This window comes from Haemaphysalis longicornis, unplaced genomic scaffold (assembly GCF_048455015.1).
Source record: "Haemaphysalis longicornis isolate Haplotype H1 unplaced genomic scaffold, Haemaphysalis longicornis Haplotype H1 scaffold_1, whole genome shotgun sequence".
Classification (NCBI taxonomy): domain Eukaryota; kingdom Metazoa; phylum Arthropoda; class Arachnida; order Ixodida; family Ixodidae; genus Haemaphysalis; species Haemaphysalis longicornis.
Window position 1 is genome coordinate 355,703,989 of NW_027526203.1, and position 24,821 is coordinate 355,728,809.

The 24,821-nt window shown below is 45.5% G+C and overlaps 2 protein-coding genes and 1 long non-coding RNA gene across 4 annotated transcripts; 2 read left to right on the top strand and 1 right to left on the bottom strand.

Annotated features, from left to right (window-relative positions):
• The first annotated feature begins 144 nt into the window (after window positions 1–144).
• On the top strand, window positions 145–19,372 carry LOC144154946 (26S proteasome non-ATPase regulatory subunit 5). 2 transcript variants are annotated; one of them, XM_077686092.1, is made up of 8 exons: window positions 145–361; window positions 1,235–1,379; window positions 6,926–7,168; window positions 7,573–7,825; window positions 11,047–11,235; window positions 13,278–13,387; window positions 13,688–14,095; window positions 19,197–19,372. In XM_077686092.1, the coding sequence occupies exons 1-7, from the start codon at window positions 180–182 to the stop codon at window positions 14,075–14,077; spliced, it is 1,512 nt and encodes a 503-aa protein (XP_077542218.1). In that variant the 5' UTR covers window positions 145–179; the 3' UTR covers window positions 14,078–14,095; window positions 19,197–19,372. The 2 variants fall into 2 exon arrangements, with proteins under 2 accessions (XP_077542218.1, XP_077542217.1); XM_077686091.1 differs by having other exon boundaries at window positions 19,200–19,372.
• On the bottom strand, window positions 19,293–24,659 carry LOC144154947 (uncharacterized). Its single transcript, XM_077686093.1, has 5 exons — window positions 24,519–24,659; window positions 20,045–20,817; window positions 19,835–19,971; window positions 19,723–19,768; window positions 19,293–19,627 (listed from the first exon to the last, which is right to left on the bottom strand). The coding sequence occupies exons 2-5, from the start codon at window positions 20,768–20,770 to the stop codon at window positions 19,547–19,549; spliced, it is 990 nt and encodes a 329-aa protein (XP_077542219.1). The 5' UTR covers window positions 20,771–20,817; window positions 24,519–24,659; the 3' UTR covers window positions 19,293–19,546.
• On the top strand, window positions 20,826–22,698 carry LOC144154950 (uncharacterized). Its single transcript, XR_013319484.1, has 2 exons — window positions 20,826–21,265; window positions 22,624–22,698. It is a non-coding gene; the product is annotated as an uncharacterized LOC144154950 (long non-coding RNA).
• Window positions 24,660–24,821: the final 162 nt, after the last annotated feature.

The window sequence follows — 24,821 nt, forward strand, 5'->3', positions numbered from 1 at the left end:
AAAATGTACCATGTTTATGCTTGTTTATAATGTTTTAACACTATTTTTGGGCTAATTTGTATTTTAAATTTTTTACCAAAACTGATTTTGGAGAATGAAGAGCAACTTCTTTCTTCAGTTTCGAAAATAACGCACTCACATTTGTATCATTTTCAGCATAAGTTCAGCGTTTGGTAAAGATGGCGGCTGATCTGAAGGTGGTGCTCGCACAGTTACTGAGAGATATTTCTGATAGGGGTTCTTGTGAAAATTTAGCCGAGGTAAAAGCGATCCTAAGTACTACGCGTGCAGAGAACGTATACAACGTTTCTAAGGACCTTGATCTGAGCCCTTTGTTCAACTGTTCCAGCAAGTTTGATGGGTAGGAATCCTCTCTTTCCTTTTTTATTGTCTTCTCGGGTTTCAATGGGCAAAATTGTGGAGCTTTGTCGTCAAAACCACAGTGTGGAGCAAGAAAGATGTAGGAAACAAAAACGGAGCTTGAGTGCACGGAAGACTTGCGCCTGTTTTCAAGCTTACATGAATTGAAAGACAGGGGAAATTTTGACAGTTGGGTTGGGCGTGCGCCAAGCCCGGTTGTCGTGAGTAACCGATTTTTGGCTTGCATGTACTGGATCGCGCTTTACATTCTCGCGTAGCAGAAATGATGTTTATGACCTTTCTCCGAACGTAGCCGGAGTAAGCAGCAGGCTGCAGTCGTGAAGCTCCCGGTATGTTGCGGTAGTGAAGTGACACGTCTGCTGTTGCCCGTGCGCAACTGGCACAGGCCTCCTCATTTCTCGCTTTACGGTAGATTTGAGTTTCCCTCGAGAAATCGACTGGTAGGTGGAAATAAAGCGCACAAGTCGAAGCCAGTGGCTTCTCCGCATATTTCACTGTTTCCCTCACTTTTTGGTTTTTCTCACCAAAAAACTAGCCCGACGGTTGTGGCAGGATGGCCGGTAGCTTGTGTAAGCAGTGTGAGCAGAAATGTTCTTGAGAAGCTTCTGTTCCCAGTGATTGTCTCTTCGCAAGTAAGAACTTGCGTATTGGCAGTCGCTGCGTACAGAATGCTGTTCCGGGGTGCGGCTGCGGTCTCTTAAAAGTGGAAATGCATATTGGTCGCTTTTGACAGCATTAAGAGACGTTTGTCATTGCTGCCGCCTAAGCGTAGGCCATAGAATGATGGCCTACGCTTGACCCTGAAGAGGCTTTGCATGCACAGAGCTCACTCGTGGCGTTCTCCTTGTTCCAGAGATCCTTTGGACGAGCTGTGTGAGCTGCTTGGGAAGCTGCTCGACGCATTCCCACCATCTGCCCTGCTCACCATGCATAAGCAGCATTTTGTGGCAGCACTGAGCGCCTCTAATGTGGCGCTGAAAGCGATTATATTGCGTCAGGTAGGCAATAAGTATGAATGAAGGCAATGAATGAAGGCGTTGCACATTCTCAACACGTGCCCGCAAGGGATGCCAAGGAACACAGACTCTTCTGGTCTAAAAACAGCAAACATGCCTCTAAGTTTACAATGGCACTGTTACTACTGGTGTTCGCCATTTGCCACTTTTTTCTGGAGGCACTGCTCCCCCAGAATTGAGGTGAAGTAACACAGCTGTAATGTTGGAACGTATTCACCATAACATTTTATTTGAGGAGACGTAAATGTTGCTCTCTTTTACGCAGAAATGTAGTTTAGCTAGATATTGATGCTCGGGTTACGCGATGCTAAAATGATCATTCTGGCAGGCGTTTATAATCCAGTTTTGTACTTGAAACACCCACTGTGCCACCACATCTCTGAAGTGCGTCCCTGTAGAGTTGAAGTGCTTGAATTGTGGTGTTGTGCATGCCTGTGTGAACACACATTTGTGCATTAGATTTTTCGTTTTCAGCCTGTTCATGGTTCAAGGCTTCTTAAAGGTGGCCTTTATAGTTCATGAAACCTTGAAATGCAATTCGTGTTCCAGTTTTTTTTTTTCCCACTCTTTTTGTGTGACCATGATGTCAACATCGGTGGCATACTCTACAGCACGAGTATGCCACCAGTGTAGACAAAATACAAAGAACTGGAATGTGTGGTTTTGGACATGCCTTAATTCAGTGGCTGATTGTTCAAGGTAAGGCGTCACTGTAGTGTCTAAATTCTAACGGAAGTGACAATGACAGGAATTAGTATAGTGTGCTAGAGATGGCTTGCACTGACGTCAGCATAGCTGCCATGTTTGTGACTCACAAGCACAGCGAAAGGCTGCACAGTTCTTATCTTTCCGAGCGGTGGAAAAGCTGGAAGTGGGCCACAAGGAGGAAGGGTTGTGATGACGTCACATGCAGGCTATGTATACTGATGTGCACCACAAAACATCAGGTTCTTAAACAACCTTTCTGTTATTTTTGAGCTCACAGATATATTATTATTTGCTACTTTGTTTTAGTTTGAACTGTTCTTTGCTCAAGAACATTGGCTTAATGGGATGATAAAGTGTGAAAACAAGTTGGCCTGTATGGGTAGATTCAATGCCATGGTTTGATATGCCATTTTCAGAGGCAGCAGTTTAGTAGTGCAGAATGTTCTTATACGTAATAATGGGTATCGCTACCTTGTGCACTTTTTCCGCACTATGATTTGTGGCATTGCAAATTGTAAATAGCGAAACAGGATAGGCGGAGCTCATTTAAGCATCTTAAGAAAAATTAGGTGGGGGTACTCTCTAAGAAACAGCTGCAGGTTGGCTTCACCACAATGCTCCAGAACGATAAATCGGTGTGACCAAATGTGTGAATTTGGCAAATGATGAGACTCGGCACGCAGTTCAAGTAACAAATAAGACCGTGCAGGGGTAACAGCGCAACACGTACACTTGCAGTTTTGTCCCGATGTTGGGCCTTGTCATTCACCAGATTCGCATATTTGGTCACGCTGATTTATCGTTCTGGAGCGTTGTGGTTCCTGGCCTAGGATGTGCCACGAAACCCTTGTGGACTGTCAGTCGCAGACACTAGCGTGGAGCCTACAAGATTAGCACAATAGTCGTCTCTGCTCACCCCGCTCGGCCATTTTTAAAGTTTTCTGCAAAAGCCCATCACTGGCTCTGGGGAAAGAGGGAAAGGGGTAAATTGAACCAATCGTGTGTTGCTTCAGAATTGTGAATGTGTCACTGCCATGCTAAGATCTAAACGGCAGGGGAGTTAAAAAAATTGTGGGCGAAGTGTCCGCGGGCCTCAGAAATGGCTTCTTGGAACCCCTAGAGTCTGTGTATACCCATTCAAGAACCACCATCTTAGTGTGTATGTAAGCCAGTGATGTGATAGCTGCACCAATTGCGCCTAACTGCGCCGAGAGGTAAATCCTGCTACATCCTGCTACAAAAACTCTGATTTCAAGCAATCTGCGCCAATCTTGCGCCGAAGCTTCGTTTCGCCGGGCTTCCTCGATGTGGCATGCTCTTTGCGCCACGAGTGTTGAAGAGGAGGGAATCTTGGAGTGTTTTGTGCTCGCGAAAACGCGCCGCGCAAGCCACAGGCGCGGTGACGCTGCCGCGGAACACCTGCCCGCTGCGGGCGGCGCGGCAGGCGGCGGCTTCGGCCGCGATGTGGTGTGGGGATCTCGAGCGACTGCGTCTAACAGCTCTCTAAAATGCTGCTCAAAGCACTCACGAAGTTGCTTGTGCGGTAAAGGAGCTTATAATGGGTGCGGAAATGGTACTATAAACCATCATCCGCGCCGCTAGTGAAAGCGACCATGCAATATCTGCCGGGGTAGTAAGCCTAAACATCTCTGTCTGAGCCAGCTGGCTGTCTCGAGCACTTCGAAACTTCCACCATGAGGCGCGCGCCTCCCCATTAGGGCAAGTCGACAAGCTCCTCCCACTGTCGCGCGCGTCACGCATCAGGTACTGATCGATGTAGAAGGTACCGCGGGTGCGATATCATCGATGCGGGCGGGAAAATATCGCGCTCGCAACGCCGACGCGCATGAATCGCGTGTAAAGCGCGCCATGCGGTTCACGCTTTTGCTACCTGCTTTGCAATAAAGCTTGACGAGCTAGCACAGGACCGGGATAATTGGATATTAATGGGAGAGGCCTTTGCCCTGCAGTGGGCGTTGATAGGCTGGTGGTGGTGGTGGTGATGATGATGATGATGAAAGCTTGGCGGGAGTTAACGTGACTAACTCCGAGGGGTCGAGATGTAGAGGGCATTGAAAGGGCAGCTAGCGGGAAAGGGGAAAGGGACAAAAGTTCAAGATGGCTTAATTTGGGACCGGCTGTAAGCCGGTTCATTGAACAGTTTTGAGCTTCAAAGAAAGTGATCTTGGCTGACTCAACATGTCGTTCAGGAGGAAGGCTACAGGAGCGCTTCAGGAAAGCATTTTATGATAAAACTTTCTTTGCAAAGCTACCCTTCGTGAAGATTTTTTTGTCTTTGTTTCAAATAAGTTAGCCGTTGGTCCATCTACTCAATGATCATCATAGGTGACCCTCTTTGACAAGCTGGGTGGGCGCTTCATGAAGACAGAATCTTACCGCTCAAAAAAGCCAGAGTTGCTGTTGCAAACCTAGTCCCCTGCAAATTGGAAAGCGAGTGTAGAAGTCGGAGAGGACATGTAGCGTGTAATTTCGTCTTGGGAACCCGGAGAGAAACAGACATGTAAGCTGGGCGCTAGAAGCTTTTACATAAAATACACTCAGTAGATTCTGTCGCGTGTCACTGGGTTCCGTTCATTGTGGTTTTACGAAATGTTCTGCAGCCTACCGATTGGAATGCTACCCTGATAGTCATTTTTTAAATAAAACTTCAAGTTCTTTTATGATCTGTTGGCCCATGCAGTGAATGCATGTACGCACTCACACGAACTCTTTCGGTGCTTGTCTTGAGGCATTTCAAAGTCACTGCTAAAAGACACCTGTGCGACAGAAACTCGTCTGCACCGAAGGCATTTTACTTGTTTAAACATTTCTGTGTGCCCAGGATGCTGCTTTTGGGGCTCCTCTCGGTTGTTTTGCTCCCCTTCTAGCAATATTTCTCAAATCTTAATGCTCGTTCTGGCTGCTCCAAAAGCCGATTTTGCTGCTCGAAAACCTACTTTTGGCCTCTCGAAAAGCTGCTCCAAAATGGCTCGACCCAATCACATCACTGGTAAGCGTAAAATCAGTGTATCTAGCAACTTCTGCTGAACAAACATTTCGCTTTTCTGATGGAAGCAAAAAGCGAAAACGCCCGTGTACGAGATGACGGCGCACGCTAAAGATCCCCCCAGGTGGTCAAAATTAATCCGGAGCCCTCCACTATGGCGCGCCTCATCGCCTGCGTTGCGTCGGCGCGTTAAACCCTACAATCAATCAATCAATGAACAAACATTTATGAAAGGACACAAATTTCACCTAGTAAACATTATCAAACAGAACGTCTCCCTACCTCAAGAGGTAAGCTATTTGTTTTGGTCAGATGTTTTGCCATGGGGTACAGTCGGACATTTTCTTAATAATATCGGCAACGTAAACCGGCAGGTGCGTAGTCACCTAATCACAGGCTGCATGGCGATGCTGATTTCATATGGCCTTGAATTCAGATGTAGAAATGCATCTTCCTTCTTTGGCCTCCATGAGAAAAAAAAAAAAAGAGGTGGCTGGGTCAACTGTGGAAATGGAACCTGCAGCCCAGCACCCAGTAGGGCAGGGCCTTGGCTACAGCTGATATAAATTTGCTTCAGCGAAGACTGAAGTTTTCCACTTGCACTGTCTAGCTGCAGACAGATATGCACAGGGAAGATCTCAAACGGAAGAAAACTTGGCTTAGCATGTTGGCTGTTTAATATCGGAAGCATTGCTTGTGTATTTGCTCAATGAATTTGTTTGTATGCCTCTGCGTGTGCGCCTTTGTCCCGAACTGGGAGCAGCATTGTAGTTGTCAATTTTTAGCGTTAGTGAGTTGCTGGATAACATGCTATGGCGAGGAGCTATCCCACTTCTTGCTGCATTTTTCACAATAATAGGTCACCGGATTATATGCGAACATCCATTGCTAGGAGTGGGCTCGTGACTCTTCTCCTTATTCTGCTACTCGTGCTGATGGCAAGCAGGATGGAAAGTCCGTCTTGAGGAATGGAGTCACAATGCAACTCCGGCTAGTCCATTGTCCCTCGTGGAGACACCATTTTTCAATTTTCACAGTGGTGAGGATGTTGTTCATCAGGAAAACAGGAAAAGCAAAATCATGGTTCAACTCCTTGTTCCACTCCTCATGTGATAGGGGAGCATAATTAAAAGACCCGCCGCGGTGGCTCAGTGGCTAAGGCGTTGCGCTGCTGAGCACGAGGTCGCGGGTTCGATTCCCGGCCGCGGCGGCCGCTTTTCTGATGGAGGCGAAAAGCAAAAACGCCCGTGTGTACGAGATTTCGGCGCACGATAAAGATCCCCAGGTGGTCAAAATTAACCCGGAGCCCTCCACTACGGCGCGCCTCATCGCCTGCGTTGCGTCGGCGCGTTAAACCCCACAATCAATCAATCAATCAAGCATAATTAAAAGCTGCAGTCATCATAATCATGGGACAGGGATAAAGCTCCACTGAATCTGAGATGGCTTTATTTTTTTTAATTACCTGCGATGCTTAAAGTAGGAAAGGGAGCTTAGAGTTGATGAATCTACATCAAAATGTCAGCTTATTTAAAACGTTCTATTTGCTTTTTCTTTAAGGGGGGAAGGTCGCTAGAAGCAGAAAGGTGGGGGATACGGTAGTTCTTCTTATCCTGAACACCCATGCAATGTTTTCAGCATTGCATTGCTCAGAGGGTGCCATTTTCTTTTCTGTGGGGTGCACGCATGTGTGGTGACGAGGGAAAAAAAAGGATTCTCAAAATTCGGGAGCTGCATGTTTTGGAATTTCAGTGTTTGACAGCACGTGAGCTGGGTTGCTCACAAAATTTCTTGTTTCTCTGTTGCATTGCAGCTAATCCGGTGTTGCAAAGACAATGTGATATTGTGCCAGCTTTCCTGTGACCGGCGCATCCTTGAGGCTGTTCTCAAGCTTTTGGGTGGCGAGGACCTCTGGTTGTCCAAGCAGAGTGCCATTATGCTGAAGAAAATGATACGCGAGAAGGAAGCACTTGGTGCCATGCTGCATCCCCCTGTGTCCGATGTTCTGGACAGCATTATGGACCACAGTGATGTCTGCCGCTTTAGGGTCTTTGAGGTAAGCGGGAGCCTCGTCATCACACGCCTTCAGTGCTTGTTATTTTTGGGGAATAATGCAACCACTCTGCTTAGATACACTGCCAAGGCTTGAAGTTTTGGGGGCCCTAACTTGTGTTGTAGCACATAAAGCTGTGTAAGGTGCTTATCACTTTTTTGCCGAGCTGCAGCAGCAGAAGCAATACCTCAGTCTTGAGATCTATGTGTTTTTTGGAATCCCACTATCCCTTTTGTAAATAGCATGTCATGGACTTGAAGCCCGCAGTACAATGCTTGGCTGTCCAGAACGAAATTTCTGAGACTTCTGCCCTCTTAGAAAAATAACCGTGGTTCTTCTGTTGCTTCCTGTTGCCATGTTTTCCCAGTGTGTTGCACTCTGTGGCGAATGTCTTGCACCACATGCAGGTCTTTGTGGATGTAGCCAAGGCTTCTCCTGAAAACCTTGAGCGACTTTCGGAAAGTGGTCACCTGGAAAGGCTACTGAAGGAAATGGACAAGAACGATGTTCTGGTCCAGCTTAATGCCTTGGAAGTGCTCACGGAGCTTGTATCCTGTAGCCATGGCCTTGACTACCTTGAACGCACCGGAATCATATCCAAGTTTCGTCAAAAGGCACTTAACTTAAGCTCGGACCCACTTGGCACCTTTCTGGGCCCAGGTATGTGCTCCCTTTTACAGCCAGGCTGTTGGTAGTTTATTATGGGGGGGGGGCACTACTTCTGGGCGGGGTGCTTGTCGCGGTGTGTCCATAACCATGTGGGCACCCATCACTAGTATCATGGTACATGCTTGGCTAAGCGCAGATCTGTGTCCACTTTGACTTTCAAGCAAGCAGGCACCATAGCCACTTGGCCACAAGCTGACAGCAAGTTGTAATTGCAGGTTTTGTACCCAAGTTTTGTGAGCTGTTTTAAGATTAAACAGGCGGGTTAAAAAATTACGTCCACCTCCCCTCGCGGGAACCCTGGTGTGATGCGACGCTGAGGGGGTTCAAGTGCAAGCGGAGAGCAACCGTCGACCGAAAGGCCGCCGGAGAGCGGCACACCGGTTATATGCGCAGCGCGCCCGAAGGAGAGGAGACCGCGGAGAGAGAGAGTACTGCACATGCGCAGCACCGCGCGCAGCGCCGCCCACCGGCGGAGTGAGAGCGTGCAGGGCCGCACACCCGCAGATGTTGAGAGAGAGTGTTCGCTCTCACCTGGGCACGCGCCGGTGCCAGTGCGTTTGCCGCGGCTATGACGCAACACAATCCACTTTAATCCAATCAAATCCAAGCCAATCCAATCAAATCGAATCCAATGCCCCTCGCGAGAGAGTGTTCGCTATCGGAGAGGGGGTGAGCGGAAGAGAGTGCGGACGCCGACGACGGACGCACGCAACAAGGACAAGGCCGCCGACAAGAGATGCTCTCAGCGTCTCATCTAAAAATTCATCATGGCTTGCTGCTTCCGTTGCAATTGGCAGTAGTGACACCAAAAATTAATGAAGTCGCTGCCTCTAGCCCCTGCCCAGACTTGCATGACTCATAGCACACATTCGTAAGGGGGATTGGCCAAAAATGGCAATGCCACTACCCATATATCTGGAGGGGCGCCTGCCCCAAGCCAACACCCACATACACACGCAAGGCACATGCCGACGCTTGGGGGAGGAGGTGGGGGGTCCTCATCTTAAAATAACAACTTTGGCGTTTACCGCACGAAGCACTGTCCTTAATTAAGGAATAATCCTAATTGAGCAGCTGTGGATGTCAACAGCTCTTGCTGCAGTAGGTCAGTATCACACTGAGGTGATCATCTGAGTTTTAATTATTATTTTTTTGCTTTTTTTTTTTTTTTTTTTTTTATATATAAAAGGGCTCATGCAGTAGCTCAAAACTTTTCTTGCTGGGGCTGTTGCTAGCAGCAGAAATCATAAATAATTTGGAAATAAGTTAGTGGAACAGATATTGAGAGAGATGGGCTGTTCCTGGAAACCGTGTTTATTAGATTTCTGACTCCGAACGTTCCGAGGAGACCGAGCGCACATTGATGATGGTTAGCTACAGATGATAATGAGGGTGGGTGGCTGGCTGTGAGTGATCGAGGAGCGTACCCCTTGGTGACCACAATGGATGATGATGATGCCGGGTTCACGGGGAATATTCTGAATGCACTTCCCTGATGCTTACAATATTTAAAAGTTTTGAATTGTCCTGTGTAGCAGATGCATGGCCTTAGCAGAAGAGAGTTGTATGTAACAGTGTACAGAACGAGTGGTGAATTCTTGAATAAGTTTTGTGAACAATAACTAATAAACAGCATTTTGCCACTGGCAGTCTTGTGCTACACCAGAAAAAAAGGTTGGTAATTCCTCCTCCCCCCTCTTCAATGCTATTAACATTCTTGGGACTGGTCTGTCAGTACCATATTTGCCTAGCCATTTTCTTGATGCTACCAGAGCACGCAAAATCTGCAGTTTGACCTTTAAAACAAGTGGGGAGGAGGGCACTTTGGCCTTCAAACAGAAAAGGGTGCAGGATGTGGCGAGAGGGTGGGTGAAGTGGATTGAGTTCGTCTACACACATCTGTCACACTATAGGAAGAATGCTAATTGCATCACATCGACAGCTGGGAGAGATGGGTTCTAATTTTTTTCAGTGCATAATGTGCTGCCATGGATTCCATTTCTGCACCAAGCAATAAAACTTGACAACTCAAGCCCAATTGAATGCTTCTGAGATGGTGGGTGTGGCATACCTAATGGCATACAGTTGTAGTTCAGGTCACGAACCTGCAGTTAGTGGAGGTACCTCGAATGATTTAGGCATCACCATGTAGTCAAAAATGGTAGATGTCAAGTAGTATGACAGATACAGACCACGCTTTATCGTTTATTTGCTTTGCTGCCTCAACGTGTAGTAAAATAAGGAACCTTGATTATTCGTGCCACCAAAATAATGAGGTGGATGCCACGATTTCCTCAGCGCTGCATTCCTGTCATCCCGTGATCTTTTTTTTTGTCCAGTGTCTTCTCTTTGGGGCGATTCCTCAGATGTGTTTTGATGAGTTTGAGAGCTGAAAAGTCTCTCACAGTCTACCGACGCCATGTCCGCAATTCCCGCCAGCTTCATGGCGTGTGGTTATGACTCGTGAGGATGTGTGGCCACTTCCCTCCAGTGTCGGTGCTTTCCCTAACAGTGTACTTGTGGAAGTGGGCCCCTTCTTGCGCTCGTAGCTTCCACTGCATAGGCACAGAAAGCTGTCCGCCAGTGCAGCAAACGTGAAACCCGAGAGGCGGACAGTGGTGGATAGGTGGTCATAGAAGTGGGCGATTGGCCTGAGTGGTGGACCATGGGGGGGAGAACCGTGGTGCTGACCAACACTAGATATGCTTGGGTACTGTATGCATTTTCCATAAGACCACGCGGTTAAAACTGAAACTTCATGCGCTGAGTGCATTGTGATACCAATGCAGTTTCGATTTGCGTGATTCTGTGTACCAAAGATGTTTATTCATTAAACAAATTGAAACTGCTTTTGGTTACTCTCACGAGCCCCGCAATCTCCTTTGCTTTGTTGTTGCTTTACCAGTATCAGCCACTTCACACAGGCTGCCATTAGTGCATTACGGGGAAGTCAGAAGATTGACATGTGCATCACAACCCAGCATTTTTTTTTTAATCCCATTTACCAGATTATTACTGTGCTGTATTTGTTGTCCCTGCATGATATTCTGTCGGCATTGAAATGCCTGTGACTTTATTTCAATGGTCACTGCACATTCTCGAGCAGTGACGTTTGATAAGTGGGCTTTCCTTGCCCGAGTGTGTGTGCTTGGTGGGCGGGGATTGCTGCTCACCCTGTGGTCGTCTTGACACCAGCACTGCCGTTGTTCCAGGTGTGCTCAAGTTTTTCGGCAGCATGGGTCTCACGAGCCCCCAGCGCCTGCTGCTCGATTACCCCCAGGTGCTGAGCTTTATCTTTGAAAGCGTGCAAAGTGATGATCTAGCATGTCAGGTGGTGGCGGCAGAGACAGTGGGCATCATCAGCTCCACTGTGCAAGGGAAACGGGTCCTCCAGTCACATGGTGGGTGTTGCTTAAGCTGTCTTCAATGCTGAACAGGGCAACATCCAAAGTCTTGACCTCTTGCTAGCACTGCCACTTGCGAGTGTAGTAGCTGTGTTGCTGTGCCGCACTTGTGTACCGTCGAATAAGCGACCTCTCCCCCAAAGACTCATGCTGCTTCCACGGTCATTAACTGTGTAGTGAAAATATTTGGGCAAATCTATTTGCAGTAGCTTTCTTGAAATTTAATTTTAGTGACTCGGTTCAATGTTCTTGATTAGGGTGTAATGGTGCGAAAAAATTGTTTAGGCAAAATGGAGTCCAAACTGGTAGGGTGCAGTTATGTACAAATCCTAACTAAGTGGGTGCTGCTAAATGTATCTGATTATTATAAGTAGAACTGCATTTTTATTTTATAAATGGCTGCATTCTTTGCGTGTAACAGTAACCTTTGCTCATTTTCGATGAATACACAGTATGCCATTGGCAGTAAACTGTTGCGTACACTGCGAATTTAGAATCGATCTTGCTGATGTTAAAAAAAAGAAATTGGGATCATATCGACATTGCAAGCCGATTATTCTTACGGTATCAGTGCCATAATGGCTGCATCTTGCATGTTGGTTCAGCCCTGCAGCATGCTTTTAGCAGGTGCACACATGAATGGCCATCTGCTCGATCAGAAAGATTAGCCACGTATCTGCTTGCTTCACTGCAAATGTTGTCTAAAGATAATAGTCTTCTGCCATGGAACACCCTTGCCACTCTGCCCTTCCCTCCCCTTACACTGTTCCCCTTCTCTCCTGCTTCTCCCATGGTGAATGCGGTGAGCGTTTAATTCCTTTTTCTGTGTTCCCACTGCTTGTGCACCATTTGCTGGGGACAGCACGCCTTTAACAGCTCAAGCTGGCATCTTTTGTTTTTGTTTGCTTTTGTCATGCCTCTCTTTCTGACAGTTTTAATTTTTTTTGCTATTGTAAAAACCAATCAAAGGTGTGTTCCTAATTAAAAGAACACTGGTGGTAATCTCAGTGATGTACCTAGGTGTTGCCTTGTATGTCTCAGGTTTCCCTTGTGCTATGCAAGATATGCAAGATCCATATGCAAGATCTTGTGGATATGCAAGAACCATAGCAGGAGTTACTTGCAGTGAAACAGACAGATGCGCAGCCATTTTTTGGCCGGGTGGCAAGTAGTCTAATCGAGTGGCAGCAGGCCTTGCGCTTTGCTCAATGTTATGACATTGAAGACAAAATGCAAGTTCGGTTCATTGGAAAGATTGCCTCTTTAGAATAACAGTGACACCACCTTTAATGCAAACTTCACGCAAATAAGCTGCATAATTAGGAAAACAGAGGATAGACGTGCAACTGAATGAACTCCTTGGATGCCAGTCATTCATATCATTAATTTGCCACAGTAGTAAATGGCAGAGTGTTTTTCACTAGCAGCATGCCTGCCAACATAGGAGTTGTGAAAGTGACTGAACTTGGCATGCGAGGTGCGCCAGCAGCCGCACCAACCAAGGGGCAACCAGGTTTGAATGGCACTTCACTGTAGTGCTAGTATGTCTAAAAATGGTCTGGCAAGAATCATTGTTCATGGCCTCGTGTTAGATGCACTCTATGATAACAGGGTGGCTGCGCCCCTTGCCCCAACCTGTATTGCAGGTAGGATAGAAGTGAATGGCCATTTATGGTTAACCCTTTGCGGTTTGTTGTCGGGACATGCCCGACATGGCCGTACACGACAACACGGCCGTGGCAGTTCGCTATAGGGGTATGCCAGGATTGGGTGTTCAAGGTTAAATTTTGCACTTCTTACAACTTTTTTCTCCCGAGTGGGTAAAAGGTGCGGCTGTTCCGGTCTGGACCTTTTATTCACTTTTGGGACCAGAACGGCCGGAAAGTGGGCAAAAGGTCTGGACCGGAAAGGGTTAAAAGAGCACAAAGACAAAAAGAACATGCTCGTGTGGCAGTGCCACGTGCAATAAAAGCATTTGAGCATGAACGTCTCCTTATTGTGCAGGATGCGGAAACGTTGAGTATTTTGTGCTATTTCAGGGGACCGTATGAGCCGCTATCTCAAGACGCTGGGTCAAAGCATCCAGAGTGGAAAAACTGACTTCAAGGTGCGATACCTAGGTGCCCTGGCCAACGTCCTTCACATACAGGTAAATTGCAAAAAGTACAGTGTAAAACAGCTTCGTGTTGCTACGGTGAAAAAAATTCCCCTCCTTAGTCGTCTCCTCACAATGTGAGGCGCTCATAACACGCAGTGCTATCTGTTAGGAGGGTAGACATTGTCCAGGACAATGCATCACTGACCTCCATGTGGGGATGTGCCGTTCCCAAAGCGCTTTCTGCTGTCGCTCATCAGGACCTGCCTTATTATGATCCGATTGGGTGGTTTGTGACGGCGATGGATCATGTGGCGGGAATGGAAGCCGACATGCCGACCCGACCGCATGCAGGACCCCAGCTGCGAGGACCTGGAGCGCCTGACGGAGCAGTGGTTTGGCCAGCTGGGCGAGCAGCCAGTGGTGCTGCTGCTGGGCTTGTGCCGGCAGCCGTTCCCGGAGCTGCGCTGTGCCGCCCTGGGCGCGCTGGTGGAGGTGGCGCGGACGCGCTGGGGCCAGGCGGCGCTGTCTGCGCAGCCGGGCTTCATCGAGTACCTGCTGGACCGCTCCACCGAGACGGACAAGCGCTCTAAGGAGGCCAAGTTTGCCCTGCTGGCTGCCCTGGCCGAGCCGCAGCCCCGCGGTTTCTCTGCCGCCGACTGGCACCGCATCAAGAAGGCCCACCGCGAGGGGCCCTTCTACCTGGCCAGCCAGCCGGCGGTCACCTTCGAGGAGGTCTCCTGAGGGACACGCCATCTCCTTGTAGGTCACACCGCCCTCCCCCCCTCCTTCTTTCGTCCCGTCTGGGGGTCTGTGTCAACGCAGGAATCTTGGTCTGGAGTGCCCAAAATTGGTGTGCCCAGAAATGAGCCTTGCAGCTGATTTTTTCCTGCCTGTTGCAAAAAAAAATCAGCAGGGGCAGGCTGCAATTTGCGTGAATTTCACCCTGCACAAGCAACTTCCTTGAAGCCACCTAATGTACAGGTTAATACGTTCTGAAAGAAAGGAAATGCAGGCACGCGTTTCGAATACACCACCCGGTACAGCAGGCTGTCACTGGTATAATTAGGAGCTGTTGTAACTGCCCCCCAGATTATTTGCATTTTTATTTTTGCCTTGAGTGATAATAAGACCAAACGTGTCATTTGGATTGCCTTTCACATAATGAACACAAATTGTCGCCATCTGCTACCCGCTTTGGTGGAGCAAAAGCCAATGCTTGGTTTTGCAGACACGTTTCCAGAAAAAGTAAATGAAATGTTCTGTTTCCAGTGACATTCTCAGCATTTTTATATGTCATGGACAAATGAAACACGATCACGAAAATATGAACTGGAACATACAAATAGTGTGATTTTTTTTCCATGCATGTAAAATGGACGCATGGCTTAATTGCAGTAGCAAAGTTTGAAAATGTGGCTTTCCAAATATACCAATAGCGCGCCATTATTGGACCTCCACAAGCAGTATTTTTCAATTTTGCACGTTGTGGTTCATATTTTCGTCTTTGCATTTCATTTGTCCATGACTACGTTAGCTATAAAAAATATTCATAGGCCAAGATATCTTAAATTCTCTCTTCAGAAACATTTGCCCATTGCCGAATGTGGTTCAGCGATATGTTGTTTGCATGAATTAAAGATCAACCAACTGCAGCCATGTGCATATTATGCTGGCCAAGATGATTTTTGACAGCTTCATGCACAATACTTCACTCCTTTCATGTTAATTGAAGCAGTACAGCTGTCTTTTTTTTTCTTCTCCGCAATAAGTGTGATCACAGCACAAAGCAGTAAGGATGTAAAATTTCATTTAAGACGCATTGATTTTTTTTTCTTTTACTTTTATACACAGTGCAAATTGTGTGTTGTTTTTCATTCACTGTTGTACCGTGCACTTGGTATTTTAAGTACTAGTGGGCGTGGCAGCTGGAGGGCACCATTTCATTTACATTTAGCTACAAATCAATAGGCATGCACAAATGACTCCTGTGAGGTGCGACGGAATAGGTTATGCAAGCATAGTGAAAAGTTTTTGAAGTGAATGTTTTTCTGTTTCAAATGAGCATGCTTTGGCGCCACTCCCGTTGCCACTCGAAAGCATGCATCTCACTGCTCCAAAATTATTGGGGCGCATTGCATCTCCGACTGAGTTGCTGTGTGTGAGGAGACTCCCAGCCCACAATATAGTGGGTTTCCGTTTACAGTGGAAGCAAAGTGGAAGTGGAAGGCGCGCGTGTCAGGCAGCCCGGCCCTGACATGTGAGAAACCCCTGCCGTTTGCTCTGGGAATGCATCTTGACTGCAGCTCCCAGGCTGCACAATGGTCCCAGCATGACAGTGGTGTGGGAATACCTGTTGGACGGTCCATATATTTAATTTGTCCTAGAGGTGGTGTTTGACAATCTGCTGCGCTTACTTTAAAAGAAGAGAAAAAGACACTAATTTACGGTAATGAGGAAACTCTTCCAAGTACCTATTCGATACACGCTTATCTATCCTGTGAACTTCGTTCCTCGAACATGTTTTGTGGCTTGTTCAAGCAGCACTTTTTTCCTTCAAATTGTAGCTGGGCCTGGATATGTAACCTTTTATAGAAGGTTGTTTTTGCTCTTTTACACTTATAAATTCTCGAATTTAGCCATAACATATTATCTACGTTGCAAGCAATGTTCTGCAAAAAGAAAACCTTTTCGCTACATCATTGGTATTTTTCAAAATCACCTAGATGTAATATTCAATTTTAAAAAATGTCTAGGAGGGGAAATATTAAAGAAACCGTGTCACAAGAAAAAAATAATGAAAAGCACCTCAAACGTTTTTATTGTTTCTTGTTGATTTGAAAAATATTTGCCAATTTTCGCATTAAGAATTTCATAAAATCTACATACTTGTCAAATGCAAATAGCAAAATCCTAAAAATGTTAGGGGGCAGCATCTGCTAACACACATCACAAGCGGGGTTACATTAATACCCCTGTCACACGGCAAAACTAATGTCAATCAAAGTGAATGACATCAGCTGTTGATGACGTTCACTTCGGCCGTGCGGGTCTTACAGCAAAACAAATGTCATTTGATTGATATGGCAGTGACGATTAGCGAGCTCGCAAAACTGCAAAATTATATTTCAAGTGCATCTAGAATGTTTTGATACATAATATTTTTAAAAACATAACAAAGGATTATTTTTTAAAAATAAAAATAAGAAAATCACCGGTTTAGGTGACATCAGTAGACATCACAAGCCGAGACAAAGTCCGTTACTTCTTGTCGAATTTTCTTGTCTAGTGATGTGCCACTGCTGTCGACACTACTCATTTGGCTCCTAACTGAGGTGCAAGACCTCAGTTAGCTGCTAAATGTCATTCGCCTCAAATGTAATTTGGTATTGTTGTGTAGCGCCGAATTAATGACATTTTGAGCGAGTGACATTTGCTCTAAATATCATTAGATCTGCCGTGTGACAGAAGTATAAGAGGTGCAGCTTGAGACGATAGACACTTTCCTTCTGCTTCATGTATTACAAACAGCTTTGATATTAGCATAAAGCAATTAAAAAAAATTACAGCCATGTGATTTAAATTTAAAACTGCAAAAACTTTAGTGATTAGTGTTAACTGTTCGACTCAATTAGCAACGCAGCTTTACTGTTTGAAGCAGTCTAATATTCGAAAGTTATGGGCAATTGATTGTTAGTGGCCTTCTCTTTGTAACGGAGTGATGACTGTCATCTCACCAAAGCAGCTAAAATACCTTTGTTGTAGTGGTTTTTAATTTTTGCATTGCTATCAGTCAAGGGTCAGAAAGTTAGAATCATTTGGTATATGTGGACCGGCTCTAACCCTTCAAAAAAGTTACCTACATGACTGCACTCAGGTTGTTCAATTTGTTGATGCCATATTGCAATCAATAACCATTAATCAAGGTGTTCTGCAAGGATCCATTTTAGAGTCGCTTCTTTTTCTTTTGTATATTAATGACTTACTTTGCCTTAACAATTCTGATTGGATTCTTTACGCTGATGATACGACAGTATTTGCTGGTGATAAGAAACTTAGCAACTTAACGATGCGACTTAATGAGGACCTTGTAAGCATTGTGTCATGATGTAACGATAATGCACTGCACATTAATGCCACAAAAACATGGTTCGTGGTGTTTCTTACCCACCATAAGCAAACTTTTTTAGTTCTGAGCATTATTCTAGATAACCACATGATTTATCCATCAAATACGACCACATTTCTAGGCGTTGTGCTTGACTCTCATCTGAAATTTAAACAAACATGTGATGTCCCTTGTTAAAAGAATTGGTTTTGATATGTGTGTATTAATCGAATCACTATTTCCTGCAGCATGTGGTGCTGTCACTGTATTACGCTTTCATACACAGCCACCTCACATACTTACCTTCCTGGGAAAACACGTATGAAACTCGCATGTCTCACCTTCAACACTTGCAAAACCCAGCAGTACGCCTGATTACATTCAATCATGTCCAGACATCTGCCCTTCCAATCTACTGGAATCTGAAAATTCTGCCGCTCACATACTCACTACAGCTAAAGCTCTGCCTTCCAATTCATCGAATTCAAGATAAAGGTACTGTCATAATTATAAAAGAAGAAAACGTGGCGCAAACTGTACGTGGACGAAGAAGACAAGGTACGACAGATACAGGCGCCAACTTCCAACACATTATTCCAACTTCCAACACATTTCTGCCCTACAATTACTAAACCCCAGTAATACCAGATTCACAGAACAAAATAATATGCTACTACCAAAAGTGCACACAAATTACAGGAAACAAATACTCCTCTTTTCAGGAATGTTTTGGAATTCATTGCCCACAAACATCAAAATTCATCCATTCTGAACAAATTAAAAAATCACTTGTGGTCAACATTCTGCTGGTAATCAATTACCGTTATCTTCAGTGATTCTTGCTTTATTATGCATGACCGTGAAATGTCTATCCCATTCTTTGTATATATCTCTGTTTAATGTTCTACTGATATAATGTGTTTTGCTAGCTATTTATCTTTGCCAATATCGTTTCACTGATCTGTAATGCTCTGCCTGCCTGTGTACAGTTCTCTCTTTTTTTGTGTGTGTGTGTGTGTTCTTGACACAGGAGGTCCCCTTGGCAGTGTGTAAACTCTGGGACCTCCTCCTGTAATAATAATTGCCGTTCTTTCTTGTATGCAAATATTTTTCAATAAATCCTGAATAGTGCTGAGCAAAGGATAAGGACCACGAGCACCAACTTCCAACAAGATGTATTGCAAAAAAAAGAAACCAGTGCTCTCCATTTCAATGCACCACATATGCGTGCACTTGTAATTGTCTTAGGAAGCGCAATTCTTTTTTGCAATAGGGGCACAGAGGACGGGTGTGCTGAATCTGCTTTCCACCTGTCCATTTTCTCGACTATTATTTTGAGTCAACCATTCTTTGTTCTTTCAGATTATTACACATTTAACAAAAAAAAAGCGGTCCACAGCTGCACATGCTGCGGTGATGAGCCAACCATTCATTGCATTCAACCATTAATTACATTAACAGTCTCACGAAGCCAGTCACTGATACACCAATTAATCTGCCCAACATACCGTTTGCCACAGGAAAGGGGAATTTCACAGAGCGTTTTTCATGCACTTTACATACTGACTCTAGGGACTGCCAGCTTTGCAGTATGGCTAGTTTAACAGGGAAAAATAAACCTCTACAGACGACGGAAGTTATCCTGGGTCTTTGAGCAGCTGTTGAAGTGCATCATAGTTTTTTCGTACAAATCTTGCTGTGCAACATCTGTGTTGTTCATGGGTACTTTGTTTTTTCTTTGCTTGCTTGTTTCAGCAGAAAGCTCAAGCTCCGGTGTGATCATTGTGGATTCCACTCTGGTGTGGGTTGCTGTCTACAGCTCCCCTTTCCATGCCCATTGAAGAAACAAAATCAGTGACAAGAAAAATTGTTTTATTGTACCATCTCCAACAGAAAACAAATAAAAAAGCCTACTTTTGGTCTTCAAAATATGGCAGCGTTATTTATTGTTCCTGCTTGTTATCTTTGGCACATGTAGGCCCCCCTTTTTAAAATAACCATTCAAACACAGCTGAAGCAAATTTGACGAGATCCACTGTGAGCATACAGTTTGTCTTTCAATCAACCATTGTGAGCGTGGACACTTGGGTACAGAATTGTGGCCTTTACAGTTGTTCAAGAAGGGAACAGGAACTCCTCTGCAATTCTCCAGCCAGTTTGAGTGCAACATCCAGGGCAGACGAAACCTGAAGTACAGAGAAATGAACTGTGGAAGATTTCGAGAGACATTAAAAGGATTCAAGTATCCTGCTCGGGGCAGGATGAATAAGCGGGACAATACCTTTGTCAAAGACGCATCTGATGAAGTGCGGGCGCAGCTGCACAGACTTTGGCGAGAGAGAGAAAGAATGGTTGGTTTTGCATTTAAAACATCTGCCATGAAGCAGCCGTACCATTTCTGTGAAAGAGGAGCAGGTGAGGCAGTTGATCCAGTTGTGAAGCAGCAAGAGGTTGGCTCGGTACCGTGCGCGGGGTTTTTTAAGTGCTTCACGTGCTGGCAGCAGTAGCAGGAATGGGCCAAACAGCATCCCTAGTTCCATTTTGGGAGGAATAAATTAGCACCTAGATGGGCTGAAATTAGCCCTGCTAGCAATAGCACTTACCATGGTACACAGCTGTGCAGTTCGCTGAGCTGGGTAAACTACAGCAACCTGATGATGCTTGGGAAGAGCGGCAGCGCGTGTTTTCTTGTGACTTGAAGGCCCACCGCGCTCGTCGACGCATGACGCCAGGACCATCCGCCTGCTGTCTTGGGGGTCCGCTTCTATGAGTGAAACATGCTCTTCCTCGTAACCAGGTTTCGCACAACTGCTTGAAGACTCTGCCAGTGTGTCTACTTCATCATTCTCTTCCGATGCGCAGGACGTCTCATGTTCTTCTGTTGCTAGAAACGATGCTTCAGACGTTTGTAACGCTAGTCGTGGGGTTTTCGCCTCCACGCGATTACCAAGGGTGGATGTGGACACAGACGTAGCACGTATGAAGCGAGCTCCAGACTGCTGCAGCATAAGCATGGTTAGTTGCTGTTTACTAGCAGACAATTCAGCCTTTTGCACTTCTAAACTTCGTTCATGAGCGCAAATACCTGCCCTCAGGACCGCATTGCTATGCTTGCGGTACGGTTTGCTGATATTAACATGACTAACCCCACAAGCTAGCTGGCATCTCAAATCATCAATGACATTTAGAGCACTGGAATACTTGAGCAGCAAATTATTGTATTGCTGGTGGACTTCCGTAAGCATAGCGTTGACAGCATCGACGTCAACAGATGGTTTCTGCGACTGCTCAGATCCACTTTCTGAAGCATCAGAGTCTATCGCTTCCATAGCTCCGGCTTTATACTTTTCCCAGGCACATGACGTCCGAGCAGTATCTGCGAGCATAAACAAAAAAGGGACTACAGTGGCAGGAACCTCACAACAGAACGGAAGCAGAACAGATGCGCGACCACTAAAAAGAAAGGACGATGCTATATGTACTACGTAGTGAAGTCTCACCGGAAATTGCTATACGCACTACCAATATAGCGCCATCTATGGACGCTGTCAGAAGCACTTTTTTTTTATGTTTTTACTGTTTTTACGCGGTCTCAAGCGTCGGCCGGTCGACATGGCTGCTTTTCGTCGCTTTTGACCGATCCATGGATGGATCGACCCCGCCAATCTCGTTGCGACAAATCATGGTAATAAAGCGCAAGTCTTGAATCGTGGGCCGGGCTGATGCACACGATTCGCGCCAGGGCCGTCAAGCTGGCGTGGCAACTTCCCGATCGCGCCGTCAACACGCCGCAGTGGTTCGAAGACGGCTTGCCCAGTCTGAAGGTAGGTATTTCTGGCCTCGTTGGTTTGTCCCGTAACGCTTGGTTTACTGATGTTGAAGTTGGAGACCCGCGTCGACCGCCGAGCTTATATTTCCGTCACCAGCCTTTCCACCCGATGCGCGAGCAAGCATGCATGTCGCGTGGTTCCTTCAGCCGGCCCGAGCAACTGAATGGTGCGAACGCGTATTGGATACCTTCAGCGCGTTTCCCCTCACCTTGTTAAATGACGTTTCATGCATTGTTACAAGTGCGATAACGCATAAGGACAAGCACCTTTTTAATCAACAAGTGTGAGAGAGAGAGAAAACTTTAATGAATAAGTGTGAAGCTAATAATAGGAGATGGGGGGATCGAGTCAGTGATGATGCTTGTATCCGCTTTCTAGTGCCGTATATAATTAGTGTACTGAATCTTTCTCAGGGCCAAAACATCGTTCCAGGTTGTAGTGAAAGTTGTGGAACATACCAGGAAGGCACCAATGCCTCGTTTCTCTTTGAAGCAGCCTTGTATTTATGCATTGAGAACCAATTCGACCAGCTGCACACTTTTACTGGTTCCGTATGTATTAGCATGGGCGTCTGCAGAATTTTATCTTGAGGGGGCAAATCCATTGTTTTGGGCAAGAATAAGGAGAGGGCATTGGGGAGGGTGCAAGTGCAGGGGTAGCGTGGGGGGGGGGAGGGAAGGGGGGGCAACATGTATATGTTCCCATTGTGTAGTATGATTCTAATCTTGTGCATTGCTCTTTTGACTTAGAAGTACAGGTTTTATTTGCTCTTTTGACTCAGAAGTACAGGTTTTATTTGGGTGGCAGTTCCTTTTTCCTAAAAAAATGTAGTTCTTATTGTAAACGGGACCAAACAGTAAAAAAAGGAGATCAGTTCTAAGTGAGGAGGAAAGAGGTTCACGTCAATTTATAACAAAAACTACGACAGCTTCTGCATGCGGTGTGGTTCCTGTCGGGCTAACAGATTTGGAAAAAAATTGCACAACACTTCACACGGTGTGGTCGCATGCAACCCTGCACCAACGGCATCTGTTCCCATTTTCTGTGACTGGCCATAAAAACTGGCTGCTTCAAAATAACAGTAAATTTCTTAGCCGCATTTACATTCAGGCAAAAAGTATTGTGCAGCCATTTAATGCAGTAATGGTTGGTATGGAAAATCGTGTTCAATAGGTTTTTCACGAAAGTTGGTTTCAAGAATTCAAATTGTGCCAGTAAGACAAAAATAACACAATGAAAAAACGTAACAAAGGTCCTGAATTTTGCCATGTTTATTTTTTTTGCTTTTTTTCTATCGTTTATGCAAGCAACATAGCCTTATTGCTAATTGTATTGCATCTTTGGTTTTACAGGTCACCCAGAAAGGACAACTTCAATTGAAGCTGAGGATGTGGTGTAATAAAAATTTACTTTATATTGTAAAACAATGGCAGTGTTGATGTCTTCTTGAAAGTGTAAGAAACAACAGCCTTTCTTGGACCTTTTGCTTGCAGACTTATTTTTGGATAACTTGAAAACAATGTAAAATAGTTAACCTGTTTCTTCTTGTCATCTTTTTCTTTTAGGGTAGGTGGTGCTTCTTTTCTTTCAGGTTGTTTTGAGTTGACTGTTTTTCATGATTGATTCAGTTATTTAAGCATTCTGGAGTAGACATATTCTCAGTACAACTGAGCTGACGTCGCCTGAAGTTTATCATGCTAAGCGTCACACGTGCACCCTGCATGCTCACCATGGGCACGGACGAGTTGCAGGGTGTGAATGAAGGTAGCACAGAATTCTTTTATCAGCATGTAACCACCTAAGGGTCCACATACTTGAGCAAAATCATAAGCATCTTATGTGGCATAGAAATAATAGCAGTTGCCCTGCCAGTTGGAAAACGTACAATTCAAACAATGCAGATGTTAATCAATATATATTTCCTTCTGCTTAGAAATGGCCTCTTTCTGTATTTTATACTTTATAAATAACACAATGCTTGGCTGCAGCAGCTCTGATAAACTAGAAAATGTAAATAATGAAGAGATGGGCATTGCTTCCGCATAATTTACAGATTTTTTTTTTTTACCATTCGTGATGTGAAATTGCCTAGGCGAGTCTTTGGAGGTTGGTAAGAAACTGCTTCAATGCACAACGTAAACCGTGTTAAACAAACGGCACTGCTAGCATGTGACATTATGCACGTGAAAGAATGCAGGATAAAAGTTCTATACATCTTCCGGTTTCCTTTTCCTGTGTCTGCATGTTGAAAGCGCCTTTATTTGCCAAAATAAGGCTGAGTGGGAGGAGGGATGTGAAACGTTTAAAGGTCACACTGCAAAAGAATGTGTCTTAAGAGTTTCGTAAACACTATGGACATCAGAAGCGTTTCTTACCATCACGTTTAGCCCCGACGGCTTTCTTGCACAGCTTAACAGCCATGCGGAAAAGCCAACTTTAACAGCTCGAGGCAAGGTGTACGAACACATACGAGCTAAAAGCACAGGTGCGCGTTCCCCCGTTTGTACTCAAGAGTTCCTGTAGAACATGCTTTAGTTAACTGCTGCGTAGTCAATTAAAACGCGTTTTGTGCGCCGCCGAAACCAACGTTTATAAACGTTGGCCGAAACCACATGCGCTAAGAGGCAAGGGGTAGCGTATTAGACATCTCACTCAGGGATCTCGATCAGAATCTTATTAAGGCGAATAAAGCCACCGTGGGATATTATTTAGAGAGTTGGCGATACCCAGGAGTAGACAGCTTGAGGCTACTATAGATACATACTTGATTACACAAAACTCAAAAGTAAAATAAAAAAATGACGCGGGCGGCCCGACACAACATACGATATGTTGATCAACACCGTATGTTATGCACCGGCTGCCCGCGTAATTTCTGTTCCTGCCTCGATTAAATGCTCAAACGTGTCGTAAACGGCCCTGTGGGCAGCCATAATCTATTTCACGCCCATGACTACAGCGCAAACTTTGCTGTGGCCGAAACCAGGTACGCAGGTACTTTGCCGTTCGTACGAAGGTCGCGTCAGCCCGCCACCAAGCAAGCTCGGGAGTTCCTGACAGAGCCTCATAGATGGCGCTATATGGGTAGTGCGTATAGCAATTTCCGGTGGGGCTCCACTACGTAGTACATATAGCATCGTCCAAAAAGAAAAAGGAAGCCACAACCAGCCGTACTCCACTTCCTGTTCGTTTAACGAGCGAATAGACTTCAAACTGAAGTACAGAAACTGTGAACAATGAGCAATACCTTTTCTTTTGTCTATAAGGTAGTCTTTCGCATGGCATAGTCTTCCCGCATATGCTCCGCGTGCTTCGCTTGGTGATAGTTGTTATGACAACAAACAAGAGACAGAAAAAGAGGGAGAGTACCTGAATGATGGCTATGACGCTGTGGCTGGCATGGAGTAAAAGGGCAGTGTTGGCCAAGCACATGGCCAAGCCATAGCCTCCTCTATAAAAGTTATAGAGGAGGCTATGGCCAAGCACAACGTTTTTAGATTAACGTTGGCCAAGCACTATGGGCCAAGCCAGCTTTAACTTGAAAACAGCA

Coding starts and splice junctions, on each gene's coding strand:
- LOC144154946 (XM_077686092.1), top strand. CDS start 180: ATGGCGGCTGATCTGAAGGTGGTGCTCGCACAGTTACTGAGAGATATT. Junction 362..1,234: donor TGTTCCAGCAAGTTTGATGG/GTAGGAATCCTC, acceptor TCCTTGTTCCAG/AGATCCTTTGGACGAGCTGT. Junction 13,388..13,687: donor CCAACGTCCTTCACATACAG/GTAAATTGCAAA, acceptor GACCGCATGCAG/GACCCCAGCTGCGAGGACCT.
- LOC144154947 (XM_077686093.1), bottom strand. CDS start 20,770: ATGGAAGCGATAGACTCTGATGCTTCAGAAAGTGGATCTGAGCAGTCG. Junction 19,972..20,044: donor CTGCACAGCTGTGTACCATG/GTAAGTGCTATT, acceptor AAATGGAACTAG/GGATGCTGTTTGGCCCATTC. Junction 19,628..19,722: donor CAGATGCGTCTTTGACAAAG/GTATTGTCCCGC, acceptor TCTGTACTTCAG/GTTTCGTCTGCCCTGGATGT.